Source organism: Mobula hypostoma, chromosome 10, assembly GCF_963921235.1.
Source record: "Mobula hypostoma chromosome 10, sMobHyp1.1, whole genome shotgun sequence".
In the NCBI taxonomy this organism is placed as follows: Eukaryota; Metazoa; Chordata; class Chondrichthyes; order Myliobatiformes; family Myliobatidae; genus Mobula; species Mobula hypostoma.
The window spans coordinates 19,795,526-19,809,555 of record NC_086106.1 but is presented as its reverse complement, the minus strand read 5'-3'; the positions used below and the strand labels follow the sequence as shown (position 1 = coordinate 19,809,555).

The 14,030-nt window shown below is 44.4% G+C and overlaps 1 protein-coding gene across 1 annotated transcript in view; it reads right to left on the bottom strand.

Moving 5' to 3' along the window:
• The window catches only part of LOC134352736 (immunoglobulin mu heavy chain-like), a 66,352-nt gene that overhangs the window by 15,115 nt on the left and 37,207 nt on the right, over positions 1 to 14,030 (bottom strand). The window contains exons 8-9 of the mRNA XM_063060132.1: positions 6,594 to 6,896; positions 6,162 to 6,503 (exon numbers count right to left, since the gene is read on the bottom strand). Coding sequence (XP_062916202.1) covers positions 6,162 to 6,503; positions 6,594 to 6,896 — 645 coding nt within the window. The remainder of the gene's footprint in view (positions 1 to 6,161; positions 6,504 to 6,593; positions 6,897 to 14,030) is intronic.

The following is a 14,030-nucleotide window of genomic DNA, read 5'->3' as shown; positions in this document are numbered from 1 at the left end:
GGGTTCACCCTTGTTCAAGACAGCCTGACATCGGTCTCTGAGACAGAGATCACGGGGTCACCAGGTGCAACAGGGATGTTCACAGCTGCAGTTATATTCTCCCTTTCAAAATGGGCATAGAAGGCATTGAATTCATCTGGTAGTGAAGTATCCCCGCGATTCATGCTATTGGGTTTTGCTTTGTAGGAATTAATATCCTGCAAACCTGCCAGAGTTGACACTCACTGGATGTCGCCTCCAACTGAAATTGATTCTTCGCTCTAGGAATAGCCCTCCGCAAATCACATCTGGATTTTTTGTACAGACCTAGGTCACCGAATTTAAATGCCACAGATCTAGCCTTCAGCAGATGATGGACCTCCTGGTTCATCGAGGGCTTTTGGTTTGGGAATCTACAGCAGGTTTTTGCAGGCACACACTCATCCACACAGGTTTAATGAAGTCAGTAACATCTGTAGCATGCTCATCCAAAATCAAAGGTGAATCCCTGAATGCAGTCCAGTCCACCGAATCAAAGCAGGCCTGACAGTGCTCCTGTGCTTTCCTTGCCAAGGCCTACACATCCTTCCTATAATAGGGCCACCATTATAAGAATAATGTTATAAAGCTGAGGCTCTGAAAGGCATTGGTCTTACTGACCACGTGGAGCATTGTGAACAGTTTTGGGCTATTTATCTAAGAAAGGATGTGCTGGCATTGGGGAGTGTTCAGAGGAAGTTCACATGAATAATTCTGGGAATGAAGCAGTTAATTTATGAGGAATGTTTGATGTCTCTGAGCCTTTACTCGCTGTAGTTTAAAAATCTCTTTGAACCCTATTGATTATTGAAAGGCCAAGATAGAGTGGATAGGGGAGAACCTGTGGATGTGGTATATTTGGATTTTCAAAAGGCTTTTGACAAGGTCCCACACAGGAGATTAGTGTGCAAACTTAAAGCACACGGTATTGGGGGTAAGGTATTGGTGTGGGTGGAGAATTGGTTAGCAGACAGGAAGCAAAGAGTGGGAATAAATGGGACCTTTTCAGAATGGCAGGCGGTGACTAGTGGGGTACCGCAAGGCTCAGTGCTGGGACCCCAGTTGTTTACAATATATATTAATGACTTGGATGAGGGAATTAAATGCAGCATCTCCAAGTTTGCGGATGACACGAAGCTGGGTGGCAGTGTTAGCAGTGAGGAGGATGCTAAGAGGATGCAGGGTGACTTGGATAGGTTGGGTGAGTGGGCAAACTCATGGCAGATGCAATTTAATGTGGATAAATGTGAAGTTATCCACTTTGGTGGCAAAAATAGGAAAACAGATTATTATCTGAATGGTGGCCGATTAGGAAAAGGGGAGGTGCAACGAGACCTGGGTGTCATTATACACCAGTCATTGAAAGTGGGCATGCAGGTACAGCAGGCGGTGAAAAAGGCGAACGGTATGCTGGCATTTATAGCGAGAGGATTCGAGTACAGGAGCAGGGAGGTACTACTGCAGTTGTACAAGGCCTTGGTGAGACCACACCTGGAGTATTGTGTGCAGTTTTGGTCCCCTAATCTGAGGAAAGACATCTTTGCCATAGAGGGAGTACAAAGAAGGTTCACCAGATTGATTCCTGGGATGGCAGGTCTTTCATATGAAGAAAGACTGGATGAACTGGGCTTGTACTCGTTGGAATTTAGAAGATTGAGGGGGGATCTGATTGAAACGTATAAGATCCTAAAGGGATTGGACAGGCTAGATGCGGGAAGATTGTTCCCGATGTTGGGGAGGTCTAGAACGAGGGGTCACAGTTTGAGGATAGAGGGGAAGCCTTTTAGGACCGAGGTTAGGAAAAACTTCTTCACACAGAGAGTGGTGAATCTGTGGAATTCTCTGCCACAGCAAACTGTTGAGGCCAGTTCATTAGCTATGTTTAAAAGGAAGTTAGATATGGCCCTTGTGGCTACAGGGGTCAGGGGGTATGGAGGGAAGGCTGGGTTCTGAGTTGGATGATCAGCCATGATCATAATAAATGGCGGTGCAGGCTCGAAGGGTCGAATGGCCTACTCCTGCACCTATTTTCTATGTTTCTATGTTTCTATAAAGTGGACATGGAGATGATATCTCCTGTCGTGGTGGTATCTAGGACCAGAGGTCACAACTGCATGCCGTTAAAACAGATATGAGGATGAATTTCTTTCGCCAAACGGATATTGAATCTGGGGAATTCATTGCCACAATCTTTGTATCCTCTGCACACTCATTAACCAAGCCATCCACATCTTCACTCAGGTTACATGTAGCACAAACTGCAAACTTTCCCATTACATTCTTCTGCTGAGCACCACTGGACACGAACTATTCTCCAGGTTAGGACCTATCGATCACTACCTTCTGTCCTCAATGGGCAAGCCTATTCTGAATGCAATCAGCCAAGTCACTGTGGCTCCTAAGAATCTTAATCATTTTGGAAGCATGTAACTGAAATTTCCAGCTGCATTGTCAAAATGTTGTGTATTCAAGCCGCCCTCGAGAGGCTTCTACACATTGTCCAGGCTGAGTATTCCCACACAGGAGCAGAGGGAGAGCTGCTCTGCTGGAAATTTAGTCACAACTGAGGCACTAATCAGAGGCTGGGATTACGTTGAAAGGCGGAGGGAGAGAGCATTTTCATATGAGGGATTTGCAGCAAAGTGATAGAGTCATAGAGAAGTACAGCATATAAACAGACCCTTCGGCCCATCTAGTCCATGCCAATATTATTAAAATGCCTATTTCCATTGACCTGCACCAGGATTTTAGCCCTCCATATCCCTACTGTCCAAGAACCTATCCAAACTTCTTTTAAGTGTTGAAATCAACCTCGCATGCACCACTTGCACTGGCAGCTCATTACACACTCTTATGACCCTCTGAGTGAAGAAATTTCCCCTCATGTTCCTGTTAAACTTTTCACCTTTCACCCTCAACCCATGACCTCTGGTTGTAGTCTCACTCAACCTCAGTGGAAAGAGCATGTTTGAATTTACCCTATCTATGAAGAAGAAGAAGAAGAAAGCCCTTAACTCCGAATGGAGTCATCGGGATGCCATCATGATGGCCTTTTATTTGCAGGCTTTCTTATTATTACGAGGCAGGGTTGCTAGCTTGACACTCAACCCAGCACAGATGGAAAGCGTGCAAGGGAGTTGGCTGGATTTGAACTCGGGAGCCTTTGTTCCTAAGTCCGGCGCTGATGCCACAACGCCACTAGCCAGCCCACCCTATCTATACCCCTCCTAATTTAGTACACCTCTATCAAATCTTATCTCAATCTTCTACATTCCAAAGAATATAGTCCTAACGTATTCAATCTTTCTCTATACAGACTATAAGGGCCGAGATGGCCTGTTTCCATTCTGTAATTGCTATAACTCAGGTCCTCCAGACTCGGGAACATACTTTTAAATTTTCTTTGCACTCTTTCAATCTTATTTACATCTTTCCTGTAAGTAGGTGACCAAAACTGCACACAATAGTCCAAATTAGGTCTCACTAATGTCTTAGACAACTTCAACAGAACATTCAAGTTCCGGTTCAATAATCAAGTACATTTATTGTCAAAGAATTCATTATTGTACAGTCTTGAGATTAGCTTTCTCATCGGTAGCGACAAAGCAAGAAACCCGAAATAACTCATTTAAAAAAAAGACCAGATCCGGTGTACAAGAGAAAGAAAAAAAATGCAAAACATGTAAGCAATTGAAGCAAACAACAACATTCCAAACCTAAACTGAGTCTGCAGGTTTGAACCCAAGAGCAGCCTGGAGGTTGCCCAAAGCCTCACTTATCAGTTCATCACATTAGCAGGCATGGAGCACAGCATCCCATCTTGCGTACTGAATACACTGATTACGAAGTCCAATGTGCTAGCAGCTTTCATGATCCTATCTACCTGTGACACCACTTTCAATGAATTATGTATCTGTATTCCCAACCCCTTTGTTCTACCACACTCCTCAGTGCCCTAATATTCACTGTGTAAAACCTACCCTGTATGGTCCTACTGAAGTGCAAAACCTTACACTTGTCTGCATTAAATTCCATTTCCTATTTTTCATTCAATTTTTCCAGCTGATGCAGATCGCTCTGCAAGCCATGATAGCCTTCCTTGCTGTCCACTACACCTCTAATCTTGGTGTCAACAGAAATTTGCTGATCCAATTAACCACATTATCATCCAGATCATTGACAGAGTTAACAAACAATGGACCCAGCACCATTCCCTGTGGCACTCCGCTAGTCACAGGTCTCCAGAAGCAACCATCTACCACCACACTCTGGCTTCTTCCACAAAGCCAGTGTCTAATCCAATTTAGTGATCCATCTTGAATGCTAAGCGAAGGAACCTTCTCGACCAGCCTCCCATGTGGTACTTTGTCAAGTGCCTTACTAAAGTACATGTAGACAACATCCACTGCCTTGCCTTCATTAACGTTCCTAGTAACTTCCTCAATAACCTCCATAAGATTAGTTAGATGCGCCCTACACACACAAAACCATGCTGACTATCCTTAATCTGTCCATATCAACCCAAATACTCATGTATCCGGTCCCATAGGATACCTTCCCATAATTTTCCCACAACTTATGTCAGACTCACCAGTTTATAATTTCCTGGATTTTGTTTATATGACCATAAGACCATAAGATACAGGAGCAGAAGTAGGCTATTCAGCCCATTAAGTCTGCTCCGTCATTCCATTATGGGTTGATCCAGTCATCCCCACTCCCCTGCCTTCTCTCCATGCCCTTTGATGCCCTGGCTAATCAAGAACTTATTTATCTCTGCCTTAAGTGCACCCAATGACTTGGCCTCCACAGCCACTTGTAGGAACATATTCCACAGATTTACCACCCTCTGACAAAAGTCATTTCTCTGCATCTCTGTTCTAAATGGACGTCCTTCAATCCTGAAATCATGCCCTCTTGTCCTAGACTTCCCCACCATGGGAAATGACTTTGCCATATCTAATCTGTTCAGGCCTTTTGACATTCAGACTGTTTCTATTAGATCACCCCTCATACTCCTGAACTCCAGGGAATACGGACCAAGAACTGCCAAACGTTCCTCATACGGTAAGCCTTTCATTCCTGGAATCATTCTCGTGAATCTTCTCTGAACCCTCCCCAATGTCAGTATATACTTTCTAAGATAAGGAGCCCAATACTGCACATAATACTCTAAGTGTGTTCTCACGAGTGCCTTATCGAGCCTCAACATCACATCCCTGCTCTTATATTCTATACCTCTAGAAATGAATGCCAACATTGCATTCACCTTCTTCACCACCGACTCCCCTTGGAGGTTAACCTTTCGGGTATCCTGGACAAGGACTTCCAAGTCCCTTTGCATCTCTGCATTTTGAATTCTCTCCCCATCTAAATAATAGCCTGCCCGTTTATTTCTTCCACCAAAGTGCATGACCACACAATTTCCAACATTGTATTTCATTGGCCACTTCTTTGCCCCTTCCCCGAAACCTAAACTATCTCAGTCTCTCTGTAGGGTCTCTGTTTCCTCAACACTACGCGGTCCTCCACTATCTTGTATCATCGGCAAATTTAACCGCAAATCCATTAAACCCATAGTCCAAATCATTGATATACACTGTAAAAAGCAGCGGTCCCAACACCGACCCCTTTGGAGCTCCACTAGTAACCGTCAGCCAGCCAGAATACGATCCCTTTATTCCCACTCACTGTTTTCTGCCGATCAGCCAATGTTCCACCCATTCTAGTAACTCCCCTGTAATTCCATTAGCTCTTATCTTGCTAAGCAGCCTCATGTGTGGCACCTTGTCAAAGGCCTTCTGAAAATCCAAGCATAACACGTCTGCTGCATCTCGTTTGTCTACCCTGCTTGTAATTTCCTCAAAAAATTACAGTAGGTCGGATAGGCAGGATTTTAATTTCAGGAAACCATGCTGGCTTTGGCCTATTCTGTCATGTGCCTACAGATACGCCGTAATGACATCCAACAACTTTCCAACCACTAATGTCAGGCTAACAGGTCTATAGTTTCCTTTCTGCTACCTACCACCCTTCTTAAACAGTGGACCAGGATTGGCTAACCTCCAATGCTCTGGTGCCTGTCCTGTTGCTTAGGATGCTTTAAATATCTCTGCTAGAGCCCCAGCAATTTCTGCACTTGCCTCTCATAGGGTCCGAGGGAACACCTTGGACATTCTTCACTTGCTTCTTGATACGGGTGTTGGAGGGGGGATGAATCACTGTACAGCTGAAGACTGATTCGGTCTCCCACTCCTGTAAAGTCACAGTCAGGAAGTGTCTGACACTGAAAGTGCCCCCTTGCTCCAGAGCGGTTGGTGTAGGACTGGTGCTGGAGCTGATCACAGAGCTGTCCTTCTCCCAGGTGACAGTTATATGGTCTGGGTAGAATCCTGAGACCACACACTCAAGAATGGCAGCACTGTTGGACTTGATTTCTTCCTCTGGTGGAGGCAGCAATCTGACATTAGGTCTTTTTGTTGTTCCTGGAAGAGACAAGCAGACAATTGTATTATAAAATATTTTTGCTCATTTTATCTAATGCTGACCTTTTAATTGCTGGTCATCTTGCCTACCTTTGGTTCTTTTTGTCTTTGCTGACATTTGAGTGGACGTGGAGAAATCTTCAATGACGCACTTGTACTCCACCCCGCTGAGCCACTCCTCTACACTGGAACTCATCGTACTGATCACTATTTTTACGATTCCTTTACTTTCTGGTTGCTCGGAGAAAACAGGGTTTCTTGACTTCGTCCCGTTCACTAACCAACTGATGTTGATTTCCTGTGGATCGGTACAGAGAACCATGCACTTCACAGTAGCTGTCTTGCTGATCCATATCTCTTCAATGTCGGGATTTTGAATAAAGACAGACAATTCTGTGGAATAGAAATGGAAACTTCAGAAGTTTAGTGGAGATTTTTCCGTAGATTACGTTCGGTCAGGACTGAACAGCAGTCATCATTAGAGGTAGAATCACAAAAACACCCAGAATTGAGCAGTGAATCAGAAATTATTGCAAAGTAAAATCAGAACGAGGAACTTTTCTACTGGTTTTCCAGTCCCTTTCCCATAACTGGGACAAAGAGGCTCACTACTGTGACTGCAGAGTTCTTGTGATGGGGTGATACTGCAAAACCAAACTTAACACAGTGAGAGGGAAGCGTGCAAATTTCATAGGACAGAAACAATAGAATACATCTATGATTGCAGCCCCTTTGCATCACAACATTTCAGTCGTACTGTGACCATGCTTCTCCCCATCACTACAGCCTTCACCTCCCGCATGAACTTCAACATGTTCCCATATAAAGGTCTCTGAAATATCTCTGTATTTGCAACCAATGCCACCCCTGGCAACACATTCCAGCCACCTCTCTATGTGCACAAAACCTGCACAGCCTATCTCCTTTGAATTAAATCCCCTCCTACCTGAAATGCATGCCATCTAGCTTTAGCTATTTCACCCCTGCTACTGAATGTAGACACTGGCTCTCTACACTCTATACCTCTGACAACCTTATAAAGGTCTGTCAAATCTCCTTTCAGGATCTACCACTTCAGAGAAAAGAAGCCAAGTTTGTCTGACTTCCCCTCATAACCCAAGCCCTCTAATCCAGGTAGCATCCTGATAAGCCTCTTCTGCAACCTCTCCAAAGAATCAGAATCAGGTTTATTATCACCAGCATGTGTCGTGAAATTTGTTAGCTTAGCAACAGCAGTTCCATATAATATATATAAAAAGAAACAATTTAAAATAAATTAGTAAATCAATTACAGGAAGTGTATATATATATATATATATATATACTAACTAGATTAAAAGTAGTGGAAATGCAAAAATAAGATATATTTTCGAAAAGTGAGGTAGTGTGCATCGGTTCAATGTCCATTTAGGAATTGTATGGCAGAGGGGAGGAAACTGTTCCTGAATCACTGAGTGTGTGCCTTCAGGCTTCAGTACCTCCTTCCTGATGGTAACAATGAGAAGAGGGCATATCTTGAGTGATGGGGGTCCTCAATAATGGAGGTGGCCGTGACCTCACACATCCTAGAGAGGCCGGACCTGGCTCACCTCTGACTCCTGGTCAGATCAGTCCTTCATCCCCTGCAGTTTGCCTACCAGGAGCACATTGGAGTTGCAATGCCGTCATCTACCTGCTGAACAGCGCCTTCTCCCGTTTGGATAAGCAGGACAGCAGTGTGAGGATGATGTTTGTTTGATTTCTCAAGTGCCCTCAATACCATACAGCCCTCATTGCTGGGTGAAAGCTCCATTCGATTCAGATTGGCATTTCCATTGTATCCTGGATAATAGACTACCTGAGTGGCAGACCACAGTACGTGCAGCTTAAGAGCTGTGTGTCAGACATGTTATCAGCAGCACTAGGGGCCCACAGGGAACTGTACTGGTTCCCTTGCTGTTTACCCTGATTACCTTGGACCTTAGATATAACACTGAGTCATGTCATCTGCCAAGATTCACTGACTCAGCAATAGTTGGGTGTATAAGGGGATTATGGGAGAATGAATACAGGGCCTTGGTGGAGGATCTTGTCAAATGGTGCAAGCTGAATCATCTGCAGCTCAACATCAGTTAGACAAAGGAGATGGTGATGGACTTTAGGAGGACTAAGCCTGCACTGCTCCCTGTTACCAATGATGGTGCGGACGTGGATGTTGTGAGGATCTACAAGTACCTGAGGGTTCACCTGTATGACAGACGAGTGGAGCACCGACATAGAGGCTGTGTAGAGGAAGGTCCAGAATCACCTCCACTTCCAGAGGAGACCAAGGTCCTTTGGAGTATGCAGGTCCCTCCTGCATATGTTCTACCAGTTTGTTGTCACCAGTACAATCTTCTATGTGGTGGTGTACTGGGGCAATGGTGTCAACAAGTGTGTTGCCAACACGCTCAGTAAACTGATTATAAAGGCTGGCTCTATTATAGGAGTCAAACTGGACACACTGGAGGCTATGGTAGAACAAAGGACCCGATGGAAAATCTTGGCAATTCTGGATAGTGTTTCTCACCTTCTGCATGCCACCTTGACTGAACAGAGGAGCACTTTCAGTAATAGACTAAGACTACAGAGCTGCTCCAGAGAGTGCTCTATGAGGTCATTCTTGGCCTCAGCCATTAGGCAGTATAATGAGTCAACCTATAGTCGGGGGAGTGATGACCCCCTCCTGTTAGACTGTTTGAGGTAATTTTTTTTATTCTTTCCTACTTCTCTTCTAATATTTGTATACCTGTGCACTTGTAATGCTACTGCGACACTGTAATTTCCTTTGGGGTCAATAAAGTACCTATCTATCTGTCTATTATAAATTGGGAACATATGTTCTCAGAGAAATGTGCGGCAGAAATGTGGCAAATGTTCAGGGGATATTATGTGGAGTTCTACCAAGGTATGTTCCAATGAGACAGGGATAAGATTGTAGGGTACAGGAACCGTGGTGTACAAAGGCTGTTGTAAATCTGGTCAAGGAGAAAAGAAAAGCCAACGAAAGGTTCAAAAACCTAGGTAATGATGGAGATCTAGAAGAATATAGGCTAGCAGGCAGGAGCTTAATAATGAAATTAAGAGAGCCAGAAGGGGCCTTGAGAAGGCCTTGGTGCACAGGATAAAGGAAAACCCCAAGGCATTCTACAAGTATGTGAAGAGCAAGAGAATATGATGTGAGATTACAGCACCAATCAAGTGCAGCAGTGGAAACGTGCATATGGAACCGGAGGAGATAGCAGAGGTACTTAATGAATACTTTGCTTCAGTATTCACTACGGGTAAGGATTATGGTGATTGTAGGGATAACTTACAGCGAGTAAAAATCTTGAGCATATAGCTATGAAGAAAGAGGATGTGCTGGAGCTTTTGGAAAGCATCAAGTTGGATAAGTCACCTGGACCGGTCGAGGTGTACCCCAGGCTACAGTGGGAGATGACGGAGGAGAATGCTAAGCCTCTGGCAATGATATTTGCATTATCAATGGAGTCGGAAGAGGTTCCAGAGGATTGGAGGGTTGTGGACGTTGTTCCCATATTCAAGAAAGGGGGTGGAAATAGCCCAGGAAATTATAGACCAGTGAGTCTTACCTCAGTGGTTGGTAAGTTGATGGAAAAGATCCTGATAGGCAGGATTTGTGAACGTTTGGTGAGGCATAATAGAATTAGGAATAGTCAGGTATGGCTTTGTCAAAGGCAGGTCGTGCCTTACGAGCCTGTTTGAATTTTTTGAGGATATGACTAAAGATATTGATGAAGGTAGAGCAGTAGATGTAGTGTATATGGATTTCAGTTAGGCATTTGATAAGGTACCCTATGCAAGGCTTATTGAGAAAGTAGAGAGGCATGGGATCCAAGTGGACATTGCTTTGTGGATTCGGAATTCAAGGTGGGGGGCTATATGGGAGGCAGTGTTTAAGGGTCGGCACAACATTGTGGGCCAAAGGGCCTGTAGTGTGCTGTACTGTTCTATGTTCTATGTTCTATGTTCTATTTCCCACAGAAGGCAAAGAGTGGTTGTGGACGGTTCATAGTCTGCATGGATGTCCGTGACCAGTGATGTGCCTCAGGAATCTGTTCTGGGACCCCTTTACCTAGTAATTTTTATAAGTGACCTGGATGAAGAAGTGGAGGAATGGGTTAGTAAATTTGCTGATGACACAAAGGTTGGGGCTGTTGTGGATAGTGTGGAGGGCTGTCAGAGCTTACAGCGGCATATCGATAGGATGCAAAACTGGGCTGAGAAGTGCCAGATGGAGTTTTACTCAGATAAGTGATGGGTGGTTCAATTTGGAAGGTCAAATATGATGGCAGAATGTAGTATTAATAGTAAGACTCTTGGCTGTGTAGAGGATCAGAGGAAGTTTGGAATCTGAGTCAATAGGACACTCAAAGCTGCTACACAGGTTGACTCTGTGGTTAAGAAAGCATATGGTGCATTGGCCTTCATCAACCGTGGGAATGAGTTTAGGAGCCGAGAGGTAATTTCGCAGCTATATATGATCCTGGTCAGACCCCACTTGGAGTACTGTGCTCAGTTCTGGTCGCCTCGCTACAGGAAAGATGCGGAAACCATAGAAAGAGTGCAGAGGAGATGGACTAGAATATTGCCTGGATTGGGAAGCATGCCTTATGGGAATAGATTGAGCGAATTTGGCCTTTTCTCCTTGGAGGACGGAGGATGAGAGTTGACCTGATAGAGGTGTATAAGATGATGAGAGGCATTGATTGTATGGATAGTCAGAGGCTTTTTCCCAGGGCTGAAATGCCTAACATGAGAGGGCACAGGTTTAAGGTGCTTGGAAGTAGGTACAGAGGAGATGTTGTGGTAAGTTTTTTATGCTGAGAGTGATGTGTGTGGAATGGGTTGCCGGGAGTGGTGGTGGAGGCGGATACAATAGGGTCTTTTAAGGGACTCCTGGATGGGTACATGGAGCTCAGAAAAATAGAGGGCTCAAAAAATAGGTCATTCCCAAAGTAAGGGCATGTTCCCCACAGCATTGTGGGCCGAAGGGCCTGTAGTTTGCTGTAGGTTGTCTATGTTTCTGTGTTCCTATCTATCTAGCTAACTATCTATCTTCCTGAAGCACTGCTCCTTGAAGATGTCTTGGATACAACCGAGGATAGTACCATGAGGGAACTTTTACAACTTTCTGTAGCTTCTTTCGGTCCTGTGCTGTAGCACCCCCAAACTAAACAGTGATGCAGCCTGTCAGAATACTCTCCATGGTACATCTATCGAAGTTTTTGAGTGTTTTAGCTGACAAGCCAAATCTCTTCAAACTCTTAATGAAATATAGTCACTGTCTTGCCTTTTTCAAAGCTGCATCGATATGTTGGGACCTGGTTAGATGCGCAGAGATCTTGACAGCCAGAAACTTGAAATTGCTCCCTCTTTCCACTTTCAATCCCTCTATGAGGATTGGTATGTGTTCCTTCTTCTTACACCTCCAGAAGTCCACAATCAGCTCTTTTTCTTGCTGACTTTGAGAGCAAGTTTGTTGCTGCAACACCACTCCACTAGTTAGCATACCTCGCTCCAGTAGGCCCTTTTGTCTCCATCTGAGGTTCTACCAACAATGGTTGTATCATCAGTAAATTTATAGATGGTATTTGAGCTATACCTAGCCTCACAGTCATGGTTGTAGAGGGAGTAGAGCATTGGGCTAAGGTGCACCAGTATTGATCATCAGCGAGGAGGAGATATTATCATCAATCTGAACAGATTATGGTCTTTCTGTTGGGAAGTCAAGGATCTAATTGCAGAGGGAGATACAGAGGCCTAGGTTCTGTGGCATATCGATCAGTACTGTTGGAATGCTGAGCTATAGTCAACGAACAGCATCCTGACATAGGTGTTTGTATTGATCAGGTGGTCTCAGTCTGTGTGAAGAGCCATTGTGGTCACATCTGCTGCAGACCTTGTGTGGCAATAGGCAAATTCCAGTGACTCCACGTCCTTGCTGAGGCGAGAATTGATTCTAGCCATGACTAAACTCTCCAAGCATTTCATTAATGTGGATGTGAGTGCTACTGGTCGATAGTCATTAAGGCAGCTCACATTATTCTTCTTAGGCACTGGTATAATTGTTTCCTTTTTGAAGCAGGTGGGAACTTCTGACCATAGCAGTGACAGATTGAAGTTGTCCTTGAATACTCCCGCCAGTTGTTTGGCACAAATTTTCAAAGCCTTACCAGATACTGCATTGGCTCTGCCACCTTATGAGGGTTCACCCTCTTTCAAGACAGCCTAACATCGGCCTCTGAGACAGAGATCACAGCGTCACCAGGTGCAACAGGGATGTTCACAGCTGCAGTTATATTCTCCCTTTCAAAATGGGCATAGAAGGCATTGAATTCATCTGGTGGTGAAGTATCCCTGCGATTCATGCTATTGGGTTTTGCTTTGTAAGGAATTAATATCCTGCAAACCTGCCAGAGTTGACACTCACTGGATGTCGCCTCCAACTGAAATTGATTCTTCGCTCTAGGAATAGCCCTCCGCAAATCATATCTGGATTTTTTGTACAGACCTAGGTCACCAGACTTAAATGCCACAGATCTAGCCTTTAGCAGATGATGGACCTCCTGGTTCATCGAGGGCATTTGGTTTGGGAATGTACAGCAGGTTTTTGCAGGCACACACTCATCCACACAGGTTTAATGAAGTCAGTAACATCTGCAGCATGCTCATCCAAAATCAAAGGTGAATCCCTGAATGCAGTCCAGTCCACCGAACCAAAGCAGGCCTGACAGTGCTCCTGTGCTTTCCTTGCCAAGGCCTACACATCCTTCCTATAATAGGGCCACCATTATAAGAATAATGTTATAAAGCTGAGGCTCTGAAAGGCATTGGTCTTACTGACCACGTGGAGCATTGTGAACAGTTTTGGGCTATTTATCTAAGAAAGGATGTGCTGGCATTGGGGAGGGTCCGGAGGAAGTTCACATGAATAATTCTGGGAATGAAGCGGTTAATTTATGAGGAATGTTTGATGTCTCTGAGCCTTAAAAATCTCTTTGAACCCTATTGATTATTGAAAGGCCAAGATAAAGTGGACATGGAGATTATATGTACTGTCGTTGTGGTATCTACGACCGGAGGTCACAACTGCATGCCATTAAAACAGATATGAGGATGAATTTCTTTAGCCAAGTGGATATTGAATCTGGGGAATTCATTGCCACAATCTTTGTATCCTCTGCACACTCATTAACCAAGCCATCCACATTTTCATTCAGGTTACATGTAGCACAAACTGCAGACTTTCCCATTACATCCCTCTGCTGAGCACCACTGGACACGAACTATTCTCCAGATTAGGACCTATCGATCACTACCTTCTGTCCTCAATGGGCAAGCCTATTCTGAATGCAATCAGCCAAGTCACTGTGTATCCTAAGAATCTTAATCATTTTGGAAACTCGTAACTGAAATTTCCAGCTGCGTTTTCAGAATGTTGTGTGTTCAAGCCGCCCTCGAGAGGCTTCTACACATTGTTCAGGC